We start from the raw sequence: 15,258 nt of genomic DNA, 5'->3' as shown, positions 1-15,258 counted from the left end.
GTGCTTTATGTCGGAAGCAGCACATTCGGCAAATTTGTTGCCGAATGTTAAAAAATGCTTGTTATCTCCCCTACTGTATTACATTTTTTTTTTTATGTAATATGACTAAGCTTTGTAAAATACAATTTTCTGAATATTTTCTTCATTTTTGTATTATAATTAGAAAGTCGTAAGCTTGACGAAACTGCCATTAAGTAACGACGCTGCCTTTACTTGAATTCCAAGATGGCTACTGCTAGTGTCCAGCGTTTTGTTTTATGAGAGAACCAAGAACCCAATGGATTACTGTCTTTTTTGGAGCATAGATAATCGATAATTTCTGTACAAAATAAATCCAGGTTACCGCGGAGTCTTGTCTGTAAGTTTAATTTCACCAACGGGGATGTATGCTCGAGGAAAGGGAAAGAAGAAGCACAACAACAAAGCGGTGAAGGATGTGAGTGACAGCGATAAGTACGCCGACCTCTTGGTGTTCGGCTATGCCTGCAAGGTCTTCCGAGACGACGAAAGAGCTCTCTTCCACGAACATGGCAAACACCTCATTCCATGGATGGGGGACAAGAAGATCACTATTGATAGGTCGGTTGAACAAACTTAAAAGGAATCGTTATTAACCACATCTGTCCCATTGCCTATTGAAGGGACTGTCTGGAGTCAGTTTTGCAGAAGCCAGAAGCCAATGTTTCTTCCTGACTACTAATTTGTCTTTGGATCTATGAACTACAAATGAATTGTAGGTTCTTTAATGCCAAGATGCGAATCTATGCCAATTATGGCAATCTTGTTGCCTATCACGACTTATGTATTTTGTGATCATGGGAAATTCAGACCAGAGACTCCACTCAAGTTGCTTAGCATTTATAACCCTCAAGGCAAACCATGTCAACCTTGAAGTGGACTGCGCCTTGGCATGCCGGAAATAATTTTCTCTGGAAAGCTAAGATCCAGGCAATAAATATGATGGATATGGAATAACAATAAAAATATGATAAAGTAATACCTTCCGATTGACTTATTGTTGTAAGGCCAACAGTACAACGCTGTCTTGGTATGTTGCCATGCTGATGCCAACCAAACCAGAGCAAATTCTGTTCAACCTGACCTTAATCTCTTGTAGCCCAGAGTTAAAAGGAAAACATCAACTCTTGTGTAAAAGCTCAGTCTGTCATTCCCAAATGCTTTCTCGTCTCTTAACATAATATTGCTTTTGACTCACTAAAGCAATATCTTGTGAGATTCCAATGCACTAATCGGCATGCTTTTAAAAAAGTGCAAAGTTGTGCATTTATTTGAACGCTGAATGATTGCGACTGACTGACCGATCAGCCTTTTCCATGACATGTATTCGATCGAAACCCTCTTTGGTCTGCCTTCAGCGTTCTCCTGTTTTTTTATTTGTGCAGCCTATGTATGTATGTCTTTATCACATAACCCAGTTCTTCCCCCAGCAAGGGAGGCAAAGGGGTCCCGCCAGACCCCCAATGCCCAACACCAGAACCCCTCCATTTCTTTGTCTCCGTGAAGAAACTTCAACTGAGCGGTGGCGTAGAGGAACGAACGCAGGGAAATGTCCTCCGTTTGGGTTCTTACGGATAGGTATTTATGTGCCCGGGTTTGTGTGAATGTAACTTTCTTTGCAGATGTACAAGTGATGATGAGCTTTACAGGGGGGATTGAACCCTGTAAGGTAAGAGGAGAGCTGTTTTCTCTATTTTCTTTTTGTTTTGTTTTTGGTTCAGGTTTTCTGGTTTGTAGGAATCGTAATAAACAAAGCTTTGCTAGATAACTTGCTAGTGATTGTTCAAAGTAGGCTTAAGCTGTTTAGAAAGCTTCCAATACGTCAGTGCCTCACACAAGCACACTCCATAACAGGATGGGGTAGCAGCACTTATATTCCTCTTTCAATCATTCTTGTTAATCTCTATGTATAAGAACAACTCTTGGTTTAAGTTCCCTCCTACCCTTTCCTTCCCTCCCCACTCCTCCCCTTATTGTCTCTGACTGCCAAGTAGTTTGTAATGTGTGTCTGTGTGTGTGTTTGACTGTACGCGCTAGCGTACGTGCGTGTGGCTGCGTGCGTGTGTGTGTGTGTGTGTTTTTAAATCCCACGATTTCCTCCACCTGTCTAACCTTCGCGTTGGTCCAACAGATACGATGGACGTGGTCACGTGCATGACCTCTCAGAGTATGACAGCGGGTCGTGGAACACGTCCTACCAGCTGTCGGAGGAGGAAGCCCGCATCGAGGCGCTGTGCGACGAGGAGCGCTACCTGGCCATGCACACGGACCTGCTGGAGGAGGAGGCCAGACAAGGTGAGCTGCCGTCGCGGTCGCCACCGACGCTCCGTCCCTGGGGCCCCAACCGTCCTTAGGGCGGCCCGTGCCATGACACCAGCCCTCTGCATCTCTTGTAGGGCTGTCAGGCTCGTGTCGGTTGGTTGGTCGATATGCATGTGTTCGACCACATTCTCATTGGTCGGACAAGCGCTGGTGTTACTTTCATAAGGAAATACAAATTCTTGATCCATTATTCTAGGGGTCAGGAGGGAGATATGCAGACCGATGTATTTTATTTTTGATGACGCGCAATTTTGTGTTAGACAGCATTAATTATGAATACAAATTATTAATAGTCTCGGTTCCGGTTCTCTGTTATATCCTATTGTTTATTGGACACTAGAAACTATTGACTTCTAAGACATGAGATCCAAACACCCCGGGTTTCACCCCTTTTGAATTCTCCCAATTGAAGGATGACTCTACCTACTGAACACAAGACTGCAAACGAATCTAACACCATGTCAAATAAGACGTGGGTAAGAAAATAAAAAAATAAAAAGTCTGTTGGCCTTCTGATTATTATTTTTTCATGTTGTCTGCGATATAACTTTCCTGTTTATCGCCCGTAAGGCTTTGAGTACGTATCAGACATGTCACCTTGGCCCACATCCTATTTTCCTCCATTGGGACCCATTATATTGGACTCAGAACAGAGCCTGAATCTAATCCTCCGACGTGTTGTCTTTCTTCTACGTGACGCTGCCTGGCGCAGTGCTCCATGAATCAATTGACCAGGTTGAATTGAGTGCCCTGCGGCGGTTCATCTAGAGATAATGTGATGTTTTTCGATTGGTCGTGGTGTCGGTCGAATTTCAGTGTACCACAGCCCTAATGTCTTGGTTGTCTTGCCCGGACTGCCTGGTTTGACTGTCCATTCTCGTGTTTTATAATCTTCTGTTTGTTGTTTGGAGAGGGACTGAATGTACTTAATCAAAATATGATAATGCTCATGTGTGTGGCAATTATCGGGACCTATTGTTATTCTGCCCACAATTGTGGTGGCCTGAAGTTGATTTGTTTTTCAGCTACACCATTTTTTCAATCGGAAATGATTAAGCAGTGCACATTTAATGACTGACGTGCGCTGATATTCTATCGGCTGTCACAAATATAAAAACCAAGTCCTTTGGGAAACACAAACAGACGCAGTGTTATGCTTGTCATGTTCTCTCGAGTGTGTATTCTCCCACGATGGTTTGATCCCATCACAAAGTAAACAAACAAACCTGAATGCTCACAGCTCACCACTGTTGTTATGTGTGAAAGAAGGTGTAAAACAAACACTATGGTAGCAACCTCCGTCTTTAAAGTCCCAACTCACTCACGTCTTTGACTTATTGGCATCATGCACTTTGCTGTATGTGGCTGCAAAGCACAATGCTAACGTTCTTATTGGCTCCTCTTTGCCAGTCCACACACGTTCTATGGGCTGTTGAAGATGTGTAAGCGCAAAGTAATTTTTGCTTGTGATATTTGCCATAGATGGAGGTCTTTGACCTGCCCAAACACCCCAACAACGGAAAGGCCAGCCCCGACATTAACCAACTGGTGGTTCTTGAACAGGCCGATCACAAAGAGGGCAATTTCTAAGGCGCTATCCAGGTTATGTTTCTCTTAAGGTGCTTACAACACACCGCTGTGCGGCAACCGCCCTTATAACCGCCTCGCTGCCGGAGGGTTCAGCTCGGCGGTGTGAAGGGCCAGGTATTTTTCAAAAGCGGCAGCTGCTGCTGCCGCCGAAAGTTTCAACACGGGGAAAGCCGAGCGGTAGGGCAAAATCTGTGCGCGTTCACTTGGGCGGCAACCGCTTCCTGGTCTACAGCCGCTTTTGTAACCGCCTCCCCTCTGCCGCCCTTCCCTCATTGAAATTAATGGATGCGGTGAGTTAACGGGCGGCGGTGTGAAAGCAGCTTTATAGTGTAAAAAAGCCTCAGGACTTCTTAGAAAATTTGCAAACTATATATTTGAGGTCAACAAGTCAAACACAAATATGTTAATATGAGGATGTACTTCTTTGTTGTACATTTTCATGGGATTTCTAAAATGCTGTTGATTATATAACCAGTGAAAGTCACAGATCTCAAGCTTTATCCACGGTATGCAGATGAGTTGGCAAAGGCCAGGCTGTGTCTCCGAACAAATATATTGCGTTCTAAAACTCTAAAGTTCTACTCGATGTTTCTTAAAATAATCATTTTGCATAACTCATATTTTGGGTGCTTGAATGATGGAGGCCCTCTAGGCTGCTGGAAGTGTTTACATTATTATTCATACAGCAGTTGTTTTGGCTGATTCTCTCATAGCGTCTGGGTTTCTCTGTTAATATAATGCTAATATAATGCACTTAAACTACATTTACCGATCAGATGTATCTTAGTTACTGACACTTTCCTGTGGAGGATTTTACAAAACATATGAATATAAAGTAGCCTAACAGAGTTGTTTTTTTTGGTCTACCAATGCCACACCATATTTAAATGTCAATGCTTAAATGAGAGCAAGGATCCCTGGCAGCGAGTTGCTCAAGCCAGATTGGTTTACTCTATTGATTAAAATAACATCTATCTCGGGAAAAAAAAACGGATAAAGTTCAAACTGTCAAAAAATACATTATTCCTGGCCCGTTTTTTATAAATACAATTCTTTAAAAGGTTTTGTCCAGGCATAAGAAACTCGATTTAGTCTGAGCTGACTCCTCTTGCCTCCGTACATTATAGTGAGAACATGCCCTCCTAAACCACAGGCCTAGATTGCATTCATTGAAGTAGGAAGCCAATGTTTTAAGTGAAATATGCCATCTGAGGCCAAAACACACAGGTCGGAATGAGTCTGCTGTTGATTTGTGCGATATTCAGGGACTGCTGTTCCAAATGCTTTTACTAGCAGTCTAAACTTGTGCGTGCGTACACGCACGCACAGACAGAGAGGGAAGCACACGCACACGCACACAGTGTCCCATAGGCTTGTTTGCCCTTGAATTTGGAGGCCTGGCCCCTCACTCAGCCTATTACCCATCTGTCCACAGAAGGGCCATAACAGAAATATTAACAATATGGATGGCGTGCTTGGGGATTTGAACCCTTGGGTCTTTTATCAATATAAAAGTTAGTGTTGAAACTCAATAGGAAAGAGGTGTTGGGGACAGGTCACTTTAGTCATTTTTTTTTTTTCAGTCTTCCGGCCAATTCAATAGTCAATCATTCATCAGAGGAATTTGCACATAGAGGTTAACTCTTTTTGGCAATATATAGAATAGATATTGACTAAACCAACATACACCTAAACCGCAAAACAACATGGCTCGAGTACCTTGAATTCGGACCCCCAATTTTCTGCTATGTGATTTTTACAGAGGGGATTTCTCAATAAAATTGCCTATGAAATTCACGAAGTGAAGGATCGAAGCATTACCGGCAGAGCAGCTACGGGCAGCTGAGCGGAAGCTGGACAAATCCACTCAAGCTGGCGCCTTGCAGTGGATCGTTGCAGGCGAGCACCGCCCGACCTATAGAGCTCCCGTCAGATGAGGCAATCATTGCCGCGGTCAGTGGCACACACTCCGCGACAGAAGGAGAGGAGGTTCTTTTGGACTTCTTCTTTGGTTTAATGACGCGTTTGACCATAGTGTTTATCGTCATGACGCGTCTTTTGGATGAGACCGAGGACTTGACTCTGTGATCACCGAAGATCGCAAGGCATGCATCGTAACAGCAGGGGTGCTAACCCCACTGCCCTGGCCAAGTGCCCAACCCGGCTCTTGTTCCATTCTGGCCCCCCTAATCATCCCCCGGCTCCATTTTCCGCACCTCTTTACTCTGACACCTAATGTGTGGCTGTCCGAGCCCCCCCCACCCCCGCCACACACATACATAGACACACTCACTATGTAAAGGGGATTGAGCACCTTGAGAAACGCTATGTAATGTAATCAATTATTATTATTATCGAATGCTACATTCAGGGCTGCTAATCATGATTATTTTTGGCTCTGCTGGTCTATTGAGGCATTTTTTGATAATTTAGTCTATTTAACGACCGTAGCATGCGTTACAACGGCGCCCAAGGTCATGCATTAAACCGGTTTGCTTATTCTGAGCAAAGCGAGACAAAAATGAAGTGTGTTGGCTGCACAGTTGGCTTACGGCATAAGGTCATGGGTTCAAACCCAGCTGGGACCATTCTTTGAGGAGCTCGGATGTTCTTCCTGTGTTCACATTGGTCTGAAATTTCCTCCCACGCCAAAACACCGTTCACGGCCCTAGGCACCGGCAGTAAATCTGGAGTCCGTGGCGGGCTCCGCACTGCGGCCGACCTCCGCTCTTCCTCATGCTGCTGCCGAGGGGTTAAGAGCCCAGATCTGGGGCCAGCTCCCAAAGCCTACTTTCAAGCTTCAGATAACCGATTTCCCAAACCAATATTTTAATCCCCGGAGCAGAAAAATGTAATAGTAGTAAATCATAGTGCGTTTCTTCCCCTGCTTAGCCGGAGGACACCACTGCTGCAGAATCCCGTTATGGTATCCTGATCATAAAAATAAATAAATAATTGATTATGTTAATTTTCTGATCGTTTGACGCTAAAATCGAAATCGCGATCAAAATTCGATTAATCGCCCAGCCCTAGTCTACCGTCTTCCCTAAGAAGGCAAAGATCAAAACTAGAACATCACGTGGGATTGATGCGCAGCTTTATTATCTACTCGGTCCAAGCTGGACGCGGTTCTGTCTGAGCTTTGATGTAGCTCAAAAGTTAATAATTAACTCACTGAAGTGTTCTCGGGCTGAGGGATGTCTCATGCCCTTACATTTTAATTGTATTTTATCAATGGGGTACTACTGGGATATTTGGAAGAAATGTATCTTCTACCTGCGGTTCACAAATATTCAATAGGCCTAACCTAGGTTTTTTTTTTTTTTTAAGTAATGATTTTTCCTCTTCTTGATGTTGCAGAGGAAGAGTACAAGCGTCTGAGCGAGGCCTTGGCGGATGAAGGCACCTACACTGCTGTGGGATTCAAATACACCGCCGACTACTACGACCCCTCACAGCCCACCGAGGAGGAGGAGGCCAACAGAGAGGCTGGTGAGAACACGCACACACAGAGGCACAGACTGACACACGCATGCACGTACTGACACACATACACAGACACACGCACACACACACACACACACACGGGCAATCTAGCCTCTCTTGTGAAGAGGACCCGGCAAGACGGCAGCAGCATACACTAAAACTCAATAAAACTGAGTAAACAAAGCGCAACACCACATTAAAAACATTATTTTACTCTCTGAAGCATCGAGTCAGGCAGAGATTTGAACAGATTTGGACACAAACAGACTGCTCCAGCAGGTTGTCTCTCTCATGCTCCTCTCTCCTCCCCCCTTCCCCCTCCTCCTCCGGGCTTTCATATGGGTGTCCGTCAGAAGAAGCAGAGCAGGATGAAGACGAGGAGCCCTTCGTAGCACCGGCCGGTCTCACCATCCCCCCCGACGTAGAGCTGGTGAGTGACCACCGTATTCACGGCGCCGTGGTTCTGTCAATCGACCAATCAGCGTAAACCCTTCTCAAAGGAACCTTCCTTGACGATGAAGGGAGTTTTCTAGTGACGGTTAAGAGGACTCCGGGCTAGGGGGTGTTGCCTGTGAGGCCACGCCCCATAGTCCTTGGAGGCTTTACCACAGAAACCCAAAGGTCTGATTTATAAAGGAAATGTTGGATTAGCAGCAAAGTGATGCTTTGGCTGCCTGACAGTAAAAGCAAAGTTAAGAGCCTACTTTAGACTTATGGGACTTATGAGGGGCCTTTTACATTATGGATGACATTTTATAGAGGCATTGAGGCCAATTTAAATGAATGAATTGTGAAGGTCTTTGAGACTTTGATGTAAACACTGTAATGCTAATTGTATTTAAAAAATGGAGGACTGGAAATGGAGTACAGTGTGAGGCTGAGGTTTATTATGCTGCGTAATGTCTGCCAGTGAGGCGTCTGCAGGGACCAGCGTTTGCCCCCCTTCCTCTCATGTCCAATTGTGACTCATATACCCATAACCTATGATGTGGGGTTGTTAAAGCTAAGAGCATTTGAGATTGTGGGTACTTACTCTGGTTATAGGCTTTTTCTGGATTCCCGAGCCGTGTCTTTAACCGTTTGGACGCAAACACACTGCTCTCTTTATTTTTTTTATCAACCCCTTAACCACACAAGAGATGCACCATTCATGGATCTAAGCATACGCTTATAAGTTTAGTGTTTTTAGACGTGTGTATGTATGTACATTGTCTGAGTGATTCAAAGCCATCCCACTGCTGTCTCACAGGCAGGCTAGGTTAATCACAGACCCTGGGTCACAGGTGTGGTCCATCGCACTCACAGCCAATCAGAATCCCATTACCCAGTTACCATGGGAAAGACGACCGTGGTCAAACTGATCATACCAACCGGAACTGTTTAATGATATAAAGGTGTTGGAGAAAGGTCTGCCTCATCACATCCGTCAGCAGATGAAGCATTCCGGCCTTTACAGCTTTGTGGTTACAAATGTTTTAAAAATGTGTATATATATTTTTTTTCAATATACTGGAGGACCATAAAAAGGCACGCTAACTATCACAAGCTAAGTAAAAAGGTTTAGGTATTTGGTTCACAGGTTTTAGTATTTGAAGTATACTTTATTTTAATCAAACAGTTATTATCTAGTCCAGTGCCCCCCTGTCTGTTCTGTTGGTTGATGCGGCGTTGGGCTTGCATCACACTCAGCTCCCCCCCAGGGACCCTTGTGTGGAACAGCTACACGGCCATGTCGTCCTCCGTCCAACGCCACTTGCTTATGCGACGTGTGATGAAACCAGGGCCTTTTTCATTGCTACAGGGTCTCTGATCATCTACTGCATGTCCCATGACCTACTGTGGGGAACCAACGGGCTTCAAATACCATTGAAGGCCCCGACATGAATGCGGCGTGTTTAAACATTGATGGCTCGCGTCTCTCGTGCTCGTTTTTCCACCCTTAATGAGAATGGTTTTATAGTCTGCATTAATGTCATAGAGGGAACTAATCTAACATTCTGTAGAATTTCCTCAAAAGCTTTGATCCCTGTTCTGTATTATTGGGACGATGGTGTGTTGGCCAATTTTCCTGCTAGAAGTAGTATTAGTCACCCAATAACTTTTAGCTTTTCCTCCTTTAATAAAAGTTTTTTACAATGACAGATTTCATGTCGATAGTCCATTTCTGTTTGTTTCAGCGGCCTATCTCTCCTTCTTTTTATAACTATATTCAAACATGACTAGACCCCTTGATCGCATCCCAGTCTCGAAGGGCGTCACATGCCCTTAACATAATCCTAAACCCCCTTGAGGAAAAGAGAAATCTCCCAAATCCTAAAGATGAAACCTTGAGAAGGAACACAGAGGAGGGATGCCTCCTCCCAGGGACCATTGGGAGCGCAATGGGCTCCAAAATGTGCAAACACAGAATGGTAGCATAATAAGCAAAGTAATACAGTTCAAAATCAGTCGTGGCTGAATGTGAATCTGTTTATCCCGCTAACTAAAAGGGGTCTTGATTTTTTGGCGGTTGTTGTTTGTGGCTTTACTTTGTGCCTGATTCCAAGCCCAGAATTTAAAAACAATTGTGTGATTCAAGTCAGTTGTCGGATGCTTGAGTGAAACTCGACTCGGAATGAATTTCCAACGAGACAATCATCATCTTGTAATCAGGACTTGAAAAAACTGTGACCTTTTTTAAGTACCTCTTAATATACAGTTTCTGCTATTGAAGCGGCTTTGATGAAACCTCCAGAAGTATCCACTACAAAATCAACAAGACTTCCATAACAATTATCTACCATAGGCCGAGGGTCCCTCTCTGAGACAGAACCGCAATTTTCTCTATCATAGTTCGACTTTCTAATCAGCTCATGTTTCAGTTTTGGGCTTTTGTGGCTTTATAAGTGGCCTTTGACGAAACCCTTCCAGAAACATTGATCTCAAAATCCCGACCCCTTTTGTCGTTGACGTCGTCGCCGTTGTTGTTGTCGTTTCCCTCGGCAGCCGGCGACCAGCAAGACCCACGCCATCATCGAGCGGACGGCCAACTTCGTGTCGCAGCAGGGCGCCCAGTTCGAGATCGTGCTGAAGGCCAAGCAGTCGGGCAACTCCCAATTCGACTTCCTGCGCTTCGACCACTACCTCAACCCGTACTACAGGCACATCCTGCGGGCCATGAAGGAGGGCCGCTACACCGCCACCGCCGACAAGCCCGAACCGGACCCCGGTGAGTGGGAGGACTGGGGGGTACCGCCAGGTTTTGGAGATGCGATTTCAACTTTAAAACGCGGCCATGTGACGCGCAATGTTGTTATAGGAAGTACGTTGCGCCTAAATGAAGGCGTTATTTTTATCTTTTAATAAAAGGACAACTGACTTGATCATTGTGTTATCGTATGGTAAACCTAACCTAAATAAATGACTAATACTGTCCAATGCTCTCATTGTGGTAACTCTTGGCAAAATCGAATCAATTGTGCAGGGAAACATTTCAAATGACATCATCCGCGAATATTGGCTCCAACCAAGCACCAGTTAAACTGGATGTCATGTTCAATCCTGATGGCGGAATTTCCTTTGAAAAATGTAACCAATTAAATGGAGGGAATTTCCATCCACATTTTCGTGTTTCTTTCATACGCCTTTTGTTCAGAGGATTATAATTAGTTTAATTGAATTAACGGATTTCCATGAAACTTTTTGAAGACGAGGACCGCTATAAAATTGATTGTTTGATGTATGATCATTGTTAGGGTGGTTCTGTTTGGTTTATCAGCGGCATGAAAAACCATCTGTCGAACGGAACGTGTAAAAAAAACAGCTTTATTTTAGAAATGGAAATTTTAGTCTGTCATCATTGCATCCAAGATACACAAACATGTTTTATTCACAACGTCAGTGTTGAAGGCTGAACGTCCGCCTCCTCCCTGCAGACTCGTCGGATGACTCGGACGCAGACGGCGACGGCAGCTACCTGCACCCCAGCCTGTTCGCCCCCATGAAGAATGCCCGCCTGGCGGAGATCATGAAGGTAACGCACACGCACTCACACAGACACTCGCACTGGCGCACACATGCATGATGCAACACATCTCACACACAGACGCACGTCTCACACACGGACGCACATCTCGCACACACACAAGCACATCTCACACACAGACGCAAATCTCCTGCACACACAGACGTAAACACACAGTCGCACACCGCACACAGAGACGAACATCTAACAAACAGACACACAGCTCTCACACGTAACATACACACACAAAACACACACACACACACACACACACACACACACACACACACACACACACACACACACACACACACACACACACACACACACACACACACACACACACACACACACACACACACACACACACACACACAAAACACATCCCACAAACACACAAAACACATCCCACAAACACACAAAACACATCTCGCATACATAACACACACACACACAGACAAAAGACACATATCACACCGACCCACCGAATGTTTATTTACTCTTTCCGTGGGCCTGCTGACTAAGCAACAGAGGTCCAAAAAAATAAAATAAACGTCATTAAAATGGACAACTTTTTGCATAGTGTGCTAAGGAGTGCATTGTACTGAAACGGATGCGGCTGTATATTTTTGCTGGAGTAATATTGTGCCATTCCATTATCGTGTCCACACTCTATTACTCATTCCACCTGGCTCACCGGGGGTCCGGGCTCTCGTTGCCAGCAGGCTGAGGGTGGGGTGGTGGTGGGGGGGGGGGGAGTCAGTGGCTTGCTTTTCTTTTGAATTAGTATTCCGTGTAATTTTTTGGTTGACATCTTTTTGGGTCAACCTTGACTCAGACTTCAATCGTCAAGGCATAAACGCACTAGACCGGCCTTAAAGGTGCAGAAGAGCTGTAATCATAATGTATACAATTAATTGTTAGTCTTGATTTGTATCTTAGTTGTATATATCGGTGTCTCAGCCTCTACAGGTCATGGACCCCGATCATCCGCTGGCCGCGCTCGTTCGCAGAGCCAAGCTGGAGAGCAACGGTGGCTACGCCATCGCCGCCACACCCAGCGAAGTCCTGGAGCCGCCGCCGGCAAGCACGCCCCCACCGGCACAGTACTCCGCTGACCGTGAGTTGGCTCTCCTCGCCTCGCCTCTCTTTACCTTTCCTCTCCTCTACGGTCTTATTTCCTCTCCTCTCTTCTCCTCACCTCACCTCACCTAGCCTCTCCTCTCTTCGCCTCTCCTCACCTAGACTCTTCACTCCTCTTCCCTCCTCACCTAGCCTCTCCTCTCCTCATCTAGCCTCTCCTCTCCTCTTCTCTCCTCCCCTCTCCTCTCCTCATCTAGCCTCTCCTCTCCTCTTCTCTCCTCCCCTCTCCTCTCCTCATCTAGCCTCTCCTCTCCTCTTCTCTCCTCACCTAGCCTCTCCTCTCCTCATCTAGCCTCTCCTCTCCTCTTCTCTCCTCCCCTCTCCTCTCCTCATCTAGCCTCTCCTCTCCTCTTCTCTCCTCTCCTCTTCTCTCCTCACCTAGCCTCTCCTCTCCTCATCTAGCCTCTCCTCTCCTCTTCTCTCCTCCCCTCTCCTCTCCTCATCTAGCCTCTCCTCTCCTCTTCTCTCCTCCCCTCTCCTCTCCTCATCTAGCCTCTCCTCTCCTCTTCTCTCCTCACCTAGCCTCTCATATTGGCTCTGAAAGGGCCGGATCATCTCCCTCATAGTTTTGGGACCGATTCCTTTTCTCCTTTGCTTTTTCCACTGTTCCCCTTGTATTGGTTGTGACAGTTGTATTGGTCTACAGCTGACAAATAAAACCTTTTCTTTTCCCGGCAATGGGAATGGGAAGGTGTCTCCTGAATGGCCTAAAGTTTTGATCGTAAGACTATAACAAAATGGAATCACAGACAGCTGTTTTATACAAGTCTTTGAAATTGAAAACAAAGTAAATGTTTGGAGCGTTCCCACTACAGATTTGCACTGCGGTGTCTTGTCGTGTTTCTGCATCACCTGGCCTGTTTCAGTGGCAAAATGCAAGCCCCAGCACATTTTCTGTCATCTCCTACTACAATGGGGGTCCGGGGTCCCATCACTGTCAGTGTGTGTTTGCCTCGAGTTTGTAGTGTGGTCCCCGACTGAGGTGTTTAGCAATCGTCCATGACTAAACAAAGATAACACTATTCTCAAGAGAAGGAAAGCTTGCCTGCTAAAATCCCCGGTATTAAAGGTATAAAACAAACAACGCGGGGCGCTACTGCAGGTGCGACTATCGGCTACCAGCGCTATGCCTGGTTACAAGGGCTTGTGTCAACAACAGAGCGGCAATACGTGGCCAATCTCTAATCATCCATTACTTCTTTCTTATTCACCTTTTCTTTCACTTCCTTTTGTTCCTTTGCTGCTCCACTCTTTCTCTCTTCTTCTCGCCTTCTTTTCCTCTCTTTCTTTTTCCCTTTCTGTCTTTCTTTCTGCGCATACTTGTGCCTGCCTACAAGAGACGCGTAGCAGAACCTCCGACAAGGGAAGCCGGCTGAGGCTTTCTCTCTCAACCCTCTCGACAAGCTGTTTGAGATAATGGATTCTGAGTCCCTGGACCACAGCAGCGTTTAATAAGGTCCTCAGTCCATCAGCCTCCCAGCGGGGGGGCCCACCTGCGCCACGATCGCTTCGTCGATAGGAGACGTCGCTCCCCAATTGTGCTGTTTTTGTGGTTGGCGGTCGGATACCCTGTCCCTTTTTATGTAGCTATTGATCTCCGGCTCCTCCCAGCAGGAGTCCTGGCCGACAGCCTGACCTTGAACCAGAGCCCACGCAAGGAAAGCCCAAGTAGAATGAGGGGCTGAATTCTCCATGTGATAGAGGAGAGGGTTTCTCCTCCAACAACGTGTTCCAATTCTCGTAGTGTCTGCACTTGGGTCCGTTGACAGAGTAGGACGCTAACAACACCAGACACGGTGATGTCTTCATGCTGCTTATGGCAAGTCGTTTTTTATTTCGCTAAGAATAATGGCTTGCCATTCAACTCAGAAAAACGTTCTAAGTGTTGCAGGCAGTTTGCAAAAATTAATCGATGCCGAGCAGATAAAAGTTCATTGGCCGCACAGCGTGCCTTCAGACATTCTAGGGTAAAGTAATTCAGTATCAATTAGGTGGCTCTCACTGATGTGTCGGGGAATTTGGAATGAAACGGGGTTTGTGATGAGGCAGGAACTTCCAACTTCTCTGTCATATTAATGGGATTCATTATCAAGGATTTTGAATTCCTCAGATATAAATGGTACTGGCTTGGGACATGCATCTGTGAATATGAACACGGTAAATGTTTGATCCTTTCCGCTTTGACGCAAAACAAAGCAGCATCTTTGCATCAAAAACAAATTGATCAAAGCCACTTGTACATTTCCACTTGTGCAGTCGTAAAGGTAGCTGTGACTTGCAATCACTTGTTATCAGAAGTCTCTAATCTTGAACGGCTACAAAGAGTCGTCGTACATTCCGTCAGAACTTCAGGTTTTAATGATGCGCGAAATGTTATGAGGGATGACAAAGTTAAGCCCTACTTTTCTAACCAATCTGTTGTGTGGTTGGACCATCTTGACGGATGATATTTTAATATAGCAGACTTAATTGGAGTTAGTCTAATCATAATGGCACTAGTAATGATTATAAACGTCAATTATAATAAATATGATAATAATCTTAATAGACACCATTTAGATCATGATAAAAAGCATGGTGTAATAATCTAAACAAGATGTGTTCATTTATACGACCACCTGTAGCCATTACCAGGACTACACTTACTTTCTGTTTATGGACCACAAGGTATTTCTCCCCTGCTATTTATGCATAAT

The 15,258-nt window shown here is 45.3% G+C and overlaps 1 protein-coding gene across 1 annotated transcript in view; it reads left to right on the top strand.

Moving 5' to 3' along the window:
• Positions 1–219: 219 nt before the first annotated feature.
• The window catches only part of sfswap (splicing factor SWAP), a 76,030-nt gene continuing 60,991 nt past the window's right edge, over positions 220–15,258 (top strand). Inside the window, exons 1-7 of the mRNA XM_056587783.1 lie at positions 220–579; positions 2,150–2,313; positions 7,291–7,422; positions 7,770–7,846; positions 10,402–10,624; positions 11,331–11,428; positions 12,383–12,539. Of these exons, the coding sequence (XP_056443758.1) occupies positions 383–579; positions 2,150–2,313; positions 7,291–7,422; positions 7,770–7,846; positions 10,402–10,624; positions 11,331–11,428; positions 12,383–12,539 (1,048 nt within the window). The 5' untranslated portion in view covers positions 220–382. The remainder of the gene's footprint in view (positions 580–2,149; positions 2,314–7,290; positions 7,423–7,769; positions 7,847–10,401; positions 10,625–11,330; positions 11,429–12,382; positions 12,540–15,258) is intronic.

The sequence above is a fragment of the Gadus chalcogrammus genome, chromosome 4, assembly GCF_026213295.1.
Source record: "Gadus chalcogrammus isolate NIFS_2021 chromosome 4, NIFS_Gcha_1.0, whole genome shotgun sequence".
Lineage (NCBI taxonomy): Eukaryota > Metazoa > Chordata > Actinopteri > Gadiformes > Gadidae > Gadus > Gadus chalcogrammus.
Note: the sequence above shows the minus strand (reverse complement) of the source record. Positions and strands in the feature narration are given on the sequence as shown.